Source organism: Amaranthus tricolor, chromosome 14, assembly GCF_026212465.1.
Source record: "Amaranthus tricolor cultivar Red isolate AtriRed21 chromosome 14, ASM2621246v1, whole genome shotgun sequence".
Taxonomy (NCBI): Eukaryota; Viridiplantae; Streptophyta; class Magnoliopsida; order Caryophyllales; family Amaranthaceae; genus Amaranthus; species Amaranthus tricolor.
Window position 1 is genome coordinate 3,450,102 of NC_080060.1, and position 16,170 is coordinate 3,466,271.

At 32.3% G+C, this 16,170-nt stretch overlaps 1 protein-coding gene across 1 annotated transcript; it reads right to left on the bottom strand.

Annotated features, from left to right (window-relative positions):
- Window positions 1-470: 470 nt before the first annotated feature.
- Window positions 471-10,556, bottom strand: LOC130800377 (uncharacterized). Its single transcript, XM_057663862.1, has 10 exons — window positions 10,044-10,556; window positions 6,402-6,568; window positions 6,243-6,307; window positions 6,117-6,157; window positions 5,885-5,973; window positions 5,677-5,790; window positions 4,930-5,007; window positions 4,092-4,157; window positions 3,300-3,380; window positions 471-947 (listed from the first exon to the last, which is right to left on the bottom strand). Exons 1-10 carry the CDS (start codon window positions 10,174-10,176, stop codon window positions 831-833), a joined length of 951 nt encoding a protein of 316 aa, XP_057519845.1. The 5' UTR covers window positions 10,177-10,556; the 3' UTR covers window positions 471-830.
- Window positions 10,557-16,170: the final 5,614 nt, after the last annotated feature.

Genomic DNA, 16,170 nt, shown 5'->3' on the forward strand with positions numbered 1-16,170 from the left:
TCATCTTCATCTTCATCAACTTCATTTTAATTTTCATTATCTTCATCACCCAAACAAAGGCCACCCAAACAAAGGTGGTGTAGATGAGTGGTTGTAGATGGCTTGGTGGTGGTGGTGGCCGGTGGGTAAAAGCTGTTGGGTTGGTGGCTGTTGGGGAGGGGATGTGGTGGTGGCTATTGAGGAGGGGGTGGTGCGCAGGTTTGGAGGGGCAAGGAGCTAGATGGGTGAAGTATTGGAGGTTGGGATGGGCATGGATATGGCTTATGGGTAATTAATTTTTTTTTCTTTTAGTTTTTTAATTTAATTTTTTTTTTCTGATTTTATTTTAATATATTTTTTTGTTAAAATTACCTGTTGTATAGGTTATTGGTCACTATAATATACTTTTGGAAAATAACCCTCAAAGTTCAGATTATTCATGGTTAATTAATAGTTAGGATTATTATAGGAAAATCGAAAAAAAGTTAAATTATTCTGAGTAAATTTTTCCTAAAATTTAAACTAATTTTTTTTCATTAACTTCACATGTATATTATTTAATAAGTCATTTTCCTATAATCCGCAATAAGTTGTAACCAAAAATTACAAATCTTTAGCTTCATCTAGCCTTGTATACAATACTATCGTCAAGAGATATTTAGGAAGAAAATATCAATGTACAAGTTATTTATTGACAGGCAATCTATATATATTTGATGCAGTTGTTCAAAACTTCTGCTACTAGAGATGATTTTCGTAACATTCAAGCTGTAGTTTATCATTGAAGCTAGCTAGCTTCCGAGGAGCAGGACCGAAGCATCGAAGAAGATTGCAAGGCAGTCACATTGTTGTCAAGTTTCTGGAGTTTCGGAACAGCTGAGCTGAAATCTACGAATGTTCATTCTTCCATCCAATGCGAGAGCGAGCACATCGAGTTCCTCCACATACCACAGTTCAAAAACTATGGCCTACGTTGATTTACAAGCAAAACAGTTTAGATTTAAAGCCGTGATGTCAAAATTTATGCATGTTAAATGATAACAACGGTATCAAACGAGCATAAAGCATGTCAAAACAATCAGTAGGGCCGAACCTGAGATTTGAGAGGCTTGGGAAGAAATATTAATTATGGACCTCTAATTACTAAATATACTATTATAAATTCCTAAGTAATAACTCTAAAGTATTAAAATGTCGGTTTTCTAACTTTTTTTGATGGGCGAGGAACAGGCCCATTTTGCCCTCTTATAGGACCGGGCCGACCGGCCCTGACAATCAAGTTAAGCTGTTGCAGCTCATCAGTCTGAAATCTGAATAGGATGAAGTAACAAAAAACTGCTTATTGAATTATTGATACAACACTCAGTAGTCAGTTCCAAACAATCCTTTGAGTAGTCAGTTCCAAACAATCCTTACAAAGACACCCCTCAATACGAATAAAATTTAGAGACATATAAATAAAGAGAGAGAATAAATTGTGTGGATAAAATTAAAAGAGACTTAAAATGTATGAATGAGATTTAAAAAGGTAGTGAACCACAAGCCAAAAATAAAAATAATGCAAAATAAATGAGACGGACCAAAATAGAAAACACGACAAATTTAATGGGACCGAGGGAGTAAACCTTTTCTCCCAATTTCCAAACATGAAAACCTAGAAAGGACAATTTTTTTTATCAGTGATCAATAGGTTGAGTATTATAATACTAGTTGTATTAGTGTACATATTAATTGTATTAAGTAAAAGTAGATGTATTAGTTAAATGTTAATTGTATTAGTATATTATTAGTCATATAAATATACTATTGACAACATTTTAGGATTAATGTTTATCCTGAATTATAAACATTCACAAGAGATTTATATAATACAATTGAGAGTCCATACATTAATTGGGCATTATAAACTAGGTTATACACTCTATCAATGGACTAATTATATGGACTCATTTCATGGTGAGATGTACTCATACATAACAAGCTGATAATATAACAATGAGTCTCTTGTGAGACGGTCTAAATTGTGCAACTGACCCAACCCAATAAATATTTTTTTTAAACTCATGCATATCAATTTCAAGACTTGTAAGACTAATTGTAAGACTTAAAAGCCAATTACAAGAAAAGGTCAATTTCAATGTTTTTGATAGCAATTTCAAGGTTTGACTGAATCACACTTTAGAGTTCGAATAAGTTCGAATGAGAATTCTAAACCTTGACATCAATCTCATAAGTCTTAGTAGTCTTTAAAATCTTAAAATTAGTTTTTTAAGTCTTAAAATTGGTATTTTAAATCTAGAATTTGATTTTTAAAAAATAATACTTGGGCCAACCTAATAAAAAGAGTCTCACCCTAGATTTTGTGCTCTTATTATAGGGTACTAATTCTTAAATGTTACGGTTTTACGGTGAAACCCTCTAATGTGACTGCCCGATATATACTTTCTGTCTTAAAGTGATCAAATATAACATTAAATGATCACTTACAATTTTTAAATATTCACTTTTTATAGTCTTAGAGTGATTACTATACCTTTAAAATTTACGATCTTAAAGTCATCAATTAAAGAAATGAACTAATTATATGGGTTCGTCTCATAATAAAAGAGTCTTATATAAGACGGGATGACAAGATTAATAAATGGATAGAGGGTATTAAAAAGCGTAATGGATTACCCAATTAAAAATCTCCATAAAAAGTAAAAAAGTAAAATTTCCATACGGCGGTAAATGTTTTTGCAACAAATAAAAGAATGTTTTCATGTTGTAGCTTAGGCTGCAAATGTAATGGAGAAAACTCACAATTTCAAATAAACCTGAAATTCAAATTTGAATGGCCGCACTCGAGAAACCCGATTATAATCAAGAAGTTATAAGTTAGGAATTCATTTCGATTGGCAGTCAGAACTGTTTAGTGTAAATAAAGTCCATTTTTACTTGTTTGCCAAATTCTCATATTTAAATGGATTCATCCAATTCAATTATATTAAAAAAAAAGAAAAAATAATAATAGAAAAAGAAAATCACAGAAAAAACAAAAGATCGGACTATAAACAGAACTAAACAGAATAGATTCAATTAATAATAAAAAAAAGAAAAAAAGAAATCAAAAAAGAAAAAATTTACAACAAAAACGGAGTCATTTTTTATTGTTCTCCATTTTTTTAACCTCAATTTACGCGTCATTTTTAACCTCAATTTACTTCAAATGTGATCAATTGTTCAGAAAAGGAAAGCAAGTAATTTTTTTTATTTGGTAGAAGACAAAAATTAAATATTAAGAATATTTAAAAAGCTCTGGTTGGGTGGAATGATTTTACCTGAAACCCACCAATTTGATTGTTGAGGTGAGCAACCAAGTTGCGAAACAACTGAATTGTGTCTGAAGTTTTACTTATCTCCTGCACCACATTTAAGACAGTCCTGAATCAGAAAGAAAATACCCCTCAAAATTGGGATTATTTATGATTAATCAATATGTTAGATTATTGTAGAAAAATCATGAATAAATTGGATTATTCTAGGTAATTTTTCAAATATTAAAAATGATACTCAGAAACTAGAAGAGGTTCTCGCAATGACCGAGAAGGTTGAATGAGGCTGTTTAGGACGATTACCAAGTTAGGTCTAGAATCTATTCTCGCAACTTCTTGTCAAGTTAAATTCAATACTCAAAAGACGTCATTTAACCAATTTTCTAATACTCGACTTCACCCCTTCGTAAAGACCACATAGAAGTTAAAAATTACTAATGTCATTCATGAGCCCTCCGCCCACATCCCTTGGAAAGACAGCAAAGGTTGAGAAACTATGAACCATGTTTGCACTATGCTATGACCAGTCATGAGTGATTCTGTCCAAGTTGCCCACTTTTAGTCACTCATTCACAAGATCATCTGCATGGACCGTCTTTTAGTCAGTCATGAGTGATTTTGGCAGCCATTTGACACGAAAGATAAAGGGGTACTACTCTCATTAATAGACATATTATTCAGTCCTAAATTCCATTTGTACCCGTCATCTGCTCTCTTTAGCCTTGAAGATTACCAGCTTATGCACCAAACCTTGAGCTTAGACTTAGCAACAGATCCACCACAGCACCAGATACTTACAGTGTTCGGTATTTTTGGAGGACCCAATAGCCTTGCAAATGAAGTATGAAGTATCGCGGCATCATACTGCAGTAAGCAAGAGGAGGTTCAGGCTTCGCGGAATATAACAATGTAAAAGAAAGCATAGTAATTGGGGAATGAAAATAAAATTAATCTTCCTTCAAAAAAGACCCAAGAGCCATATGGTGATGTACCAGTACTTGGATAACAAATCAATGTTTATATGACCTTATAAGAGAGGTAAATTGTAAAATGGTATTTGTACAGGCCATCAAAACTTGCAATACAAGAATAAACATGACAATCCAGACCCTTTAGCCATTTTTGAGATCCAGATCCGACCCAAATCTGATGGGTCTTAAAAAGATATACAGACCCTTAAAAAAGGAGCAGGTCCTGGACCCATGACTATCTCTACAGTCTTTCTCCATAAAGAATATTGCACATCATCATTCATCATATATCCTACAGGAATTCACTGGAGAACCAATTGATGCAATTAAGTCATACTACCAACATAACAATCAGAAATAGACATTGACCCTGGGGCAGAAATCAATTCAATTCTTCCTCCCATCCTTCCCTAATTTTTTTTTTCCTTTCAGTCCATACAATGGTAATATCTTTAAGGTGTAAGGTTGTGAAAAGGAAACAAAAAACCAAAAATGGAGCAAATGGACATCATCAGTTATTAATATAAAGCACTATGTGGTCAGAAAGCCAAACTAGATAGCCAATATATCTTTTATTTACTTAACAGCCACAAGAGAGGATAAATCGATCAGAAGTTTATAGTTTCTAACAAAACCATAGAAAATATCGAATAAAGAGTTCTTACGAGCTGCTTTTCGGGTGCATGTGGTAGGGCGTTTCTCAGCTTAGCACGTACAGTAGTTGGATCAGTACCAGAAGTCACCTAAACAAAGAGAATCGTTAAAGCATAATATTTATTGAAAGCCTCATACTGGCAACATACATTGAGGATTGTGGACCTGTGGTAGTCTGCTAGGATGCGGCAATCTATCAAGTTTGCTTATTTAAACAAAGAAATAGGTTCATTTGACAATTCCATTCCAAAGAATTTTCATTGGCATTGTAGTAACTAAAACAAAAATGCCGAGGGAGTTAAGAGCTCTACAAAACATAAATGCCAGTATAACATAATTCGTTAGCTAATTCGCTTTTTAAATTCACGATTCGCTCAAATCACAAATTCTTGTGAGAGAGACCATCTCTAATGGGCCAGCCCATTATATACCTTTTGAAATATTGTAAGTATGCATTAAAAATAACGTAAGTAGACATTTAAGATATTGTAAGTAGGCATTAAGGATATGATAAGTAGCCATAAGGATACTGTAAGCAGGCATTAATACGGTAAGTGGGCTTAAGTTTTAATGGGCTGGGCTTGAGAGACGTCTCTCAAGAGACTAGCTGCGCTCAAATTTACCCAAGAATAGCCCAAAACCGACCATAATTTCGCTTTTTGATTCGTGACTCGCGAGAAGATTAGTCAATCATGTGACACTGATAAATGGTATATGTAAAAAACATGTTTTCATTCTGAAAAATTTTTTTTAAGCACCTGCCAGCACCCAAGAAGTACACCAGTTGAGGTCAAAATCACCCTATCTAAAACGATTTTCAATGGGCAAAGTGATCGAGCAACAGTTTCAACTGCATTTGCTTCAGCTTCAACCTAACAGAATGAACAAGAGTTTACATAAGAAGATAAGCTACATCTCACTTGAAGTCGCGAGAAACACAGATTTTCAAAAAATAGTATACATTACTTCATCATGAGTGGCAGGAACAGGTGAAATATGATGCGAAGCATGGAACATACTGAAGTGGTACAAACTAGAATTCTGAAACCAGATTGCTAACCAAAGCAAACGTAAGAAACATCGAATAATCAATAATACAAAATTTAAATTGTATAATACATAACCCGAAGTGAAAACAGACAGATGTCAACAGAAGCAAAAAAAAAAAAAAAAAAAAAAAGAAAAAAAAAACTGTTACCCTTATCAAAGTAAGGTGAAAAAATTTTCTTAACCGCATTTCTGTGAAAGGAAAAACAGGCAAAATAAGATTTACACCGTACTTCTGAAACGGCAAACTAAACGTTGCAGAGTAGCATATACTTACGATATGGGAAGTGAATATTCAGTACTTAAATACAGAACATTTGCTCGTACAGGAGGATTAGCTACCTGCAAAAAGCACCAAATCAATCATATGCTAGCCAATATAGGAAAGGGTGTAAGATCTTTTTGTTAATAATACAGCAAGCACAGCTGCCTTCACCTTCAGATTAGGTGTTACAGCACCGTCTTTCACACTAAAAAGATCAGAAAGTGACAACGACTGAGAAGTTTCTCCATGGTTGAGGAAAGCTGGCCCATGTTCATCCAAATCCCTGGACATTTTTTCATATAGTCTTGCCCTCTTCACCATGTTTGAAGTTGGAGCATCTATGAACACAAATCAGCTTTTAGTATTACCCTCAAAATAAAATGAAATCAGTATTCATAAGTCTCGACCACATTGTTCCTTTCCCATTAACCCATAAGGAGTGTCAATCCTAAAACATCAGGTTTCGCTCCTCGAAGTGATTGGGGCTTTTCATCCCTAATTTGACCTAAGCTAATCAATCTTCATTATCACCTATATAATCATAATCATAATCATAGATTGAGGAAGCTATATGGAGAAATCGTGGGGAAATACCTTTTATTTTCTTATTTTCAATTTTTTTTTGGTTTTTTGAGTAGAAGAACCTTGCAGGAAAGTTTGGTTTGTATTTCATAAGGCTTGGCGTTATTATGAAAACATAAGAGAATGTCGAATTCTCACAACTTGCCTTACTTTTTTTTCCTGTTGTCAATTTATGTCTTTCCGGTGAGGGTTAAGAAAGAGAATTACAAATATTTGAGGTTCTCTGATTGTCTCCAACGATTTTCGATGAGGGATAAAAAAGAGAATTACAAATATGTGGATATCTCGTCACCTTATTAATCTTTTCTAGTTGTCAAGCTCACCTTTTCTTGCTTCGTTCCACATTCTTTGTAAATTTTCAATTTAAATAATGGGAAAATATTTGAAAAACAATTGTTCATCAAAATTGTAGAAAACAAACAGAATCTCATTCCTGGATTAGCCTCTGCAAGTAGAGTCACACATTTTAAGGAATGAGAAGCAAGTCCAATGGGAGACAACTACCACAATGAGATGGCTGTCCAACAACATAAAAAATGGAAACTCAGCAGTTCCTCGAGAATGGGAGATTAAGTACATACAAGCAACAAAAATAGTATTGTATAATAAAGATGTCAAAAACATGTATATTTGTTGTAGCCTATTACACTATAACTTCAAATTCACATGAAACTGCAGAGGATGTTGAAGGCCAAAAGGAGCACTCTAATATAGGATGACAACTACATAATATACACAATGGTAAAAGAAGCACAAGAGTTTAAGAACAAAACAGAAAACTTGATGTATGTGAATATCAAATGTGCAAAAGACCCAAATCTCGTGAACATATGTGCATAAATTCCACACTATATGACAAGATCAAAGGCTATCAAAATGGGGTCGAAACTCATGCAAGAGGATGGCGACATAAGCATATCATAACACCCAAAAGCGAAGAAGTAATAACAAATTTTAAAAATTGGAGAAGAGAACTAAGTTTCACTATTTCCTCCAATGAGTTGCGCAATTATACTTGTTTGTCAGCGCGAATTATCCTAACATGGAAATGTTGATGCCTTACTTTAATTGTTTTGTCGAAAGTAAGCAAGCAACCTTTGCTAACACTTCAAAGAGCAACAAAAAGCCACTTGCCTTAGCTTTACAAGTACAGAAAGGATAGAAACAGAAGGAGCTACCGTACATGCATCCACATAGATGGAATACAGAACACTCTCTTAAAGTTCCTATAGAATTGCCGCAGTTCAAAGTGCAAAGCAGAAGAGGGAAGAAACAACGAAAAATCTTGTACAGGATTTCTCTAAGTACACTTGTTATAGAAGGCAGCAAAACAAGTAATGAAGTTGAATAGTCAGAACAGAATACATGATCAAAACAAGTTGAAAGCTGGAACCTAGGTTACAGAGTAGCAGTGAGGAAGAGAAAGGAAACTGACTAGAAAGTAGAAAGGCTTGAATCACATGATCCAATAAATGTGAAAGTCGCACCAACAAGATTTAGAAGCTGGAACTGAGGTGAAGGCATGAAGCTTCCACAGCATAAATGTGTGGGAAAAAACAAGAAATTGAATGGGAACTAGAAATGCTTAAATTCCATCATTCAAATAAATTTAACAGCCAGTGACGCCACACGGGCACAGACCACAGTGCCTCACCAACAAGAATTGGAACTGGAAGCTTGGTTCAAATACATCTATATTCTACAAGAAGAACACCAACAGCATGATAGACCACAAATCAGCAACATCGGCCACACAAGAAACAGCCCAACAGCTCAAAGAGACAGAATGCCTATATTAGATTGTTCTGTATTTCATTTGATGACTTACTTCTTTGGACACATAATGCAAAAGGTCGGAGTCACATGAGAGCCACCTGAAGAAAGGATAGACATAGGAAAGACAGAGAGAAAGGCGTTCATTATAAAGATGGCCAGTTCGGATCAGTATACCATCTCAAGAACATTAAACAAAATGGACAAAATCCAGATTTAATCATGTGAAAAGCTAAAAATCCTCAAAATTTCCCTTAAAAAAAATTCTTAATACTTATCAATTACATCACATTGCGTATCTCAAACTTTTCGAAACTTTATCTCTAACTTGAAATACCCTCATGAATGTGCTTCCAATATAGATTGCTCATTGCTACAACTCCAAGAAAGGAATCTACTTTCTTGGCATTGAACAAATTTATCTTGTTATGAATGGTGTGACTTGAGTGCACATTTGGTGTGTGCATTCATGTAGTGACTCTTGGGGTGAAATCCCATAAGTTTGTCATGAATGGGTGTATTAAGTTGAGTCTTGATGATGGTGATTGAAAGTATGGATTAATGAGGTAATAAAGTATGAGTTATTCATTGGAGTTATGGGACTTAATGAAGAAGTGCAAAGGTTTAACTCTTGATGCTCCTAGGATGCTGTTTTTGACTCTTCATATACTTGGGGATGTTTCATTATCATTTATTCATAGTTTTAATGTACTTAATGTTACTTAGTGAGATCTCTCCTATAAATAGAGAGCTATCATTCACACATTGTAATCATCCACAAATACACCCCAAGCCAAACACTAGCCTATATCTCTTCTCTATTGTAATTCTCCATATTTGAGAGTTCTTTGAACTCCTTTTGATAATATAAGATAATATAAGAGATACTACACACCGGAGGACGTAGTCATAGTTTGGTGAACCTCGTTAAATCTTTGTGTCATTTTATTGCATTATTTTCTCCTACAAACATCGATATCGTTGATAGCGTAATTTGTTTGTCACTAAAACTTCATACACTCGATCTTGGCAATATTGGAGTTTGAAACTCATTGTTCGAACTCTAATACATCGTCGTTTTCATATCTTCTAATTTACTAATAACATTTCATTACCTAATCTTGTATAGCAATAATCAGATTCCTAACAAGACCCAAATACACCTTACTTTTGTAAACTAAATAAACCCCATCAATTTCATTATCATTATCCAAGTATCTCTAACAAGGCAATATCATAGCTCATTTTTCTAATTATGTACTCTTACCACCACAATTACAGAAAACATAAATTCACAAACCATATCAAAAGCTTTGGCAATTGATTCAATAAAAACCTCAAACCCTTAAATCAGGCAAAAATTAAAGCAAAGACTAACAATTGCAAATCACCCGTTTACAAATTGTTGCGAAAAACATAGAAAAGAGACATAAAACAATCAATAAAGACAAAAAATACCTGGAGAAGTAGAGTAATTTCGAGAAGAATTCTTAAGAATCATCTGGAAAGCAGAAAAGAATACGAAAGCAGAGAAAACCCAGATGAAAACAACGCGTTTCGGGTGCATGCAATAATTTCTAGCTCTAGCCATCAAATTCACATCAATTGAGCTGTGCCCAGATCATTGAACTGCAGAAATTTGCCCTATTTCCTCAATGATTTTGCTGTAATGCCCAGATCATCCAATGTGGGAATTGGGATTCGTCCGTATTAATTGTTTAACTGTTCAGTGGCTAATTCACTTGTATATCGTCATCAAACTACCGTATTGCTTACTTTCAAGATTTAAGTTTACAATTTTGTTGTTGTCATTCCATTATTTAGTGCCCAGTGGTACGAGGAGGGAGATTGTGTAAATACTAAACACCGTAGTTTCATACGCTTGGTAGAGTTGGGAATTCCAAACCGCAGGATACGACATGCTCAATTTGACCACAATCTAATTGACTTAGACGTGCAAGACAAATAAGTCAAAACTGGATCTTAGGTCAAATTAAAATGGACCTAATATATTTATAGTCTACTCATTTGTCTCTTGATTTTGTTATCTAATATCAAAATTAAAAATTAGTTTAATTATTGGAAAAATAAGAAAAAAATTTTAAATTATATAAAAATACTAAAAAGAAGAATAAGAGAAATTGCAAGCAAATAAGCAAAGGATACAAGATTCGATAAGTGGAAAAATCTTTATAAAACAAAGTATTCTTAGATATATTTAACTCGTCCAGGTAATTGGAAGACCTTTGTATTAATGTAATGCTTAAGTTTCCTAAGTAGACCCATGCTCAACAGAGCAATGGTGATGTGCTTTGTCGAGCTCAGTTCCAACAATCACTGAATGATGCCTTCAATTCTTGTTCAACCAACTATGCTAACATCCTCGCTCGAGCAACTGAATAACTACTAATTGAAGCCCATTTCAATACAAGCATAAGCCTCCTTCCAACACCAATCAATATACAAGTTCACATTGGGCAAACCATATAGAAGTATTAGGAATTTACCAAGTCACATACTCCAAACTCATGAAAATGAATCAAGGAATAATCTTACATATACTTTTAATTTGAGGAGTACAAAGTATCATAGTATAAATGTTATAGGCAATCTACTACTATTGTTGGTACGTCACACTTTATTTTTTTAATAAATTATGTAACTTAAATATTTTGTTTTATGCTCCTCAACTTATTAAAAATCTTGATTTTATATTCACGTTCACTTTTAATTATTATATTCTGCTCAGATTTCATTCTTTTGGGGTTTTATGATGAGTTATTAGATGGGGTACACATTATAACATGTATATTTTTTAGATCTATAGCGTTTTAACGTTAACCCTTTTGACACCACTTTATATTTAATATTCTACTGTTGCTGTCTAATTAACTCTCAAAATACGGCATGAATGTTTTAGACATTTAGAAGTTCTTTCTTACAATATCTTTACAAGAATAATTTCATTGAATGTAATGAATTTTGAGAGTCCTTTCATGTTAATCTTTTTCCCTTGGTAAAATAAACTTAAATTTCCATTTTAATATATCATTCTACTTCTTACACTCTATTGACATTTGATATTATGTATAGTAATCTTTGGTATCGCTCGTCCTAAGCATTAGTGGCCATATTGTTTTTACGTTCTCTCCTTATTTATTATTAACTATCTTATTTTTTTTTAAAAAAAATATTTCTCTTTACTACTATTCTAGAGAGATATAAAAGTAATTTTTTAACACCATGTCCTTCAAATGAGAACAAATCTTTTTAATATTCACCCAAACAAAAAGCTTGGTTATCAGTCTCCCCACAAAAATACTCATTATAATAAATCTTTTAAATGATCACCATTTCGGTCATGAGTTTTTGTGTTTTTCCTTAAAGCATTGAGACCTAGTAAATTTTGTATATAGCAAGGGTACGGGGTTAGAAGACAAACAATACAAACCCATATTCTCCAAAGAGAAGGCATGACGAATGTGGTCTAAGAGATTCCAAAACAGGGCCTTGCAATGTAAGCAATGTGTCGTATGCATTACAAAGCTACCAGTAAATTCTTACCCAAGTTAAGCTAGGACAAAGACGTTAGAATGGAAAGAAAATAAATAAATAAATTTATAATAGATACAATAGTAAAAGAAGTATAAAAAAGGTAAGAATAAAACTCACAAACAAAAAAGAAGCATGTACAAAAAAACTATAGAAAAAAGGATATTAAAAGTCTCAGACACTTCAACTACATCTATCCCTAGTCATGCCATCCAAAGAGATGCAACTCCCGATAGTCTAATTTAATCTGGACCTCCCACGTTCTCTTAGGTCTATCTCGACTTCTCTTACTCTCTACTATGAGCTTTTTACGGGCCTTTGGGGAAGCGTTGACAATCTTTCTCTTCACATGTCCAAACTATCGTCTCAACTTGTTTTGATGCATGCATCTTTGTCGATAATGGGGTTACCCCTTGCCTCTCTCTCAACTCCTAATTTCTTATTATATCCATCATTATATGCTCGTACATCCACCTCAGCATGCATATCTCTGCAAACTTTGTTTAAAGATTTTCTTAGCGTGATAACATTCAGTCTAATATAACAATCCATGTCTGATTGCAAATTGTTGAAATTTACCTTTTAGTCTACCTAGTTGAAAATTTCTTAGATAAACATCGCGATGATCTCCACTTATGCCAACCCACCTACATATAATGAGTAACATTTTCACCAATCTCACAAATCTCACCGATCTCAACTTGTTAGACATTTGTAGATGAGTAAAGGGTTTCCCATTTTTCTCTTATAAAAGTCAAATAATAATTGCATATAGAATTTTGCATGAAAAAAGAAGAAAAAAAAATTAATAAGTTGATTTTAATATAAAAATAACTTCATACATTTTCTTATCTAGTGAAGTGATGTGAAGTGAAAAAAATGGAGAAAATTAAGGGCCAATTATAATAATTAGCAAAAAGTATGTATTATAATTATAAAGATTTGTCTAATCAACAACCAACATAAACAAATTTTCAAAAGACCAAAAGAAAAACCTACATGCAAATTGCATTTTGTTTACTAATTACCAACAAATCAAGGAATAATCTTAGGGTGTTTCAATCATTAAAACTCTACTAATTAAAGACGTACAATTTTCTATAATTATAATAATATAAACATGAATCAACAAAAATGTCTTTTTTCCAAAACTAATCAAGCAAATGTGGACGTGAATACGCAATGATTTGAGTAGCAAAGTCCCACTTAAACACAATTAGCTGTAGTAATACTTTACTTAATTAAGGCTGAAAACTGAAAAGTTCAATAATCTTAATTTAGATTTAAGCCATTGAATGTACAGTGAAAACTGACCTCTAAGTATAATTGATTCAATAAAGAAGGTTAGCTAAAGTGGGTCCTACTATAGCATGAGTGCTATTCCATGATAGATCCAAGTTTGTTCATGATAAAATGCTTCAAGTCATCATCACAGGGATAACGTTTGTTAGTAAACATCTCATTTTCTTGACATGGTATTAAAAGTCGGCCTGAGAAAAGATTACGAGTCTCACTATATTTCATTTAAAATGAAATATTAATATTTGGTATTCGGTGTGAGAACAGTCTGTACTGCATCTCCACTTCTTTTCAATAAGCTCTCGTGTGAAGAAACATATTAAAGTATATATATAACAAATCCAGAGCCAGCTATAACGGCAGCACCATGAGATACTACTCAGAGCCCCGATTTATAGGGGGCCAAATATTTTTGCTATATGGTTAGTAAAACGTAAAATGAGGACTTTTTGTATGTTGTGTAGCAAAATTAAATGGATAATATGAGTATTAAAATTTAATGTGTATTCACATTCAATCTATTTTTTGAAAGATAATTTAGATAAATGGGTTAATAAATTTGTATTATCAGTTTGTATTGAATGATTAAGGTACACTAGTATAAATTAGTTTAGGTGAGAAATATAATCTCTCTTGATAATTTTTAATTTACTACTTTTATTATTAATTAGTTCGATTAAGATAAGTGATAATAGTGATTTAAACTTTAACCTTAAAAGGAATGACTATTTGAAATTCATGATTAATAGTCGTTGTTGGTTCCATGTAATTATTAAAAAATAGCAATATTTTAATATATTAGTAAAAATAAGTGTACTTATTAAAGTATTAGTAAATAACTTTACAAATACCAAAATGTAATAGAACGTAATTTTTTAGATTTTTAGGGGCCCATAATTTAGATTTTGCTCAGGGTCTTTGAAATGACAGAGATGGCTGTAAACAAATTCTGAGGTCTTGAACATTAGTTTATGTTTTATGTTAAGTTTGTTTCTTGAAAAATTTTGAAAAAATTTATCATCATAATTCATAATTGTTTCTTTATGTCATGTTAGGGAACGATGATTTCATTTGAAAATTTAAAATTGGCTCAAATTTATTGTTTGGCAACTCAAAAATTTTCAATTTTGAATTTGGATCAAACTTCACCATTGTTTTTAAAATAGTTAAAGTTGAGAATTTGAGAATGACTACCCAAATCTTATCATTCTCAAATTCTTTATTTACGATTTTATAATTAAAATCCATAATTTGAAATGAAATAATTATTCCCAAACACTACATTAAGGAATTTGAGTCTTCTCATTGAATAAGCTAATTTTACCATATAGCCAAGAAGAAACAGCATTAGGTGTATGTATATGAGGTAAAAAAAAAATAATTTTATTAATTATATAGTGTTGATAAAATGTAATTTGAGTCAGATGTATATGTATGAGATAAAAAAATAATAATTTTACAATTAAGCTAATTTTATATAACATATACAAAAAAAAGTATTTTTCTGAGATTAATTCACTTTAAAAATACCGAATATATGTTTTTCTATGGTTAGAAAAATGCATTACTTATTTGGGAAACGTGGTATTGAAATTTATTGATGCTTATGAAGGGCCTTGAAAGACACTATAAAAATATTATATGGTCTAAGCCTTGATATAAAAATGTTTGAAACTTTGATAGATGTAATCAAAGAGAGATTTGTATGGTAGGATCCTTAAATTAAGATGTAAATTCACATGAGAATAAACTTTACAACTCTCAAAATTTGCCAAAATGGGGTTGCCGGCCTAGTTTAGATTGTTGAGTAGTAACCAATTGAAGAAGAGAGTATTTGATAGAGTAGATAGGTGTTGTAATAAGGCACCAATTTAGGGATACAAAAGAATGGACCACCATTTGTATCCTTGCGAGTTAAAACTAGCATGTGGAGCTTGTGTACGATTGAGACCATTTTCTATTTCACAATTATGAATTTTGTTCCCTTTTTTAACTACATGCTAACCTATCTATACTGTAATTTCCTTTGGAAATCTACCTTTCATTGTTACAAACACACATGTATGCCTTCTTTGGATTTCTCTCTTTATTGGAATAGCACCTCATGTGTTGCCTTTCTTGTTTTGCCCCTTACCCTCCAATCCCCCAAACAATAAGAAAACAAGAAAATTTTCATTTTTAAGTTTTGTGAAATTTTGATCTTGTTTCATGCATCTAATCTTGTTTCATGCAATATACATGGTGAAAATCACAAAAAGAATACATACACGGAGTAAAAATTAACATTTATTTTTATGATTGTGTGTGTTTTTAATACTTTAGAGTCTCTATTTTTCGCATATAACCTTTTACAACCTGCTATTTAATAATACTCATGAATATATTTTTTATCATTTATTTAGTATTTGAGGCCGTTTGATGACCTCTATGTGGTCAGACATATTGTACATTCCTCAAATTTTCTTGAAAAGAATACAACGAATATAATAATGATTAATTAGACAAAAGTATTAGAAGAAAATAAATCCATTTTTTATTTCTACGTATTTTTTTATTACTTTTTGCAAAAATAATTTCATATGTACTTCTTTCTTCGTATTAATCTGTTTGTATTAATAAAACTGCAAGAGCTTTTTTGTTAAAGTATAACAAACAATATAAAATAAAGGAATGTAGGTTATTAAGATTAAGATGATGAGCTCAACATGCATGTATAATTCATTTCATTATTGTA

What these genes read in the sequence shown, in the direction of transcription:
- LOC130800377 (XM_057663862.1), bottom strand. Translation starts at nt 10,176, where the DNA reads ATGGCTAGAGCTAGAAATTATTGCATGCACCCGAAACGCGTTGTTTTC. An exon ending in GAATATTCACTTCCCATATC is followed by an intron (nt 6,158 to 6,242) that starts GTAAGTATATGC and finishes TTCCTTTCACAG; the next exon opens with AAATGCGGTTAAGAAAATTT. An exon ending in ATCAAATTGGTGGGTTTCAG is followed by an intron (nt 948 to 3,299) that starts GTAAAATCATTC and finishes AAATCAACGTAG; the next exon opens with GCCATAGTTTTTGAACTGTG.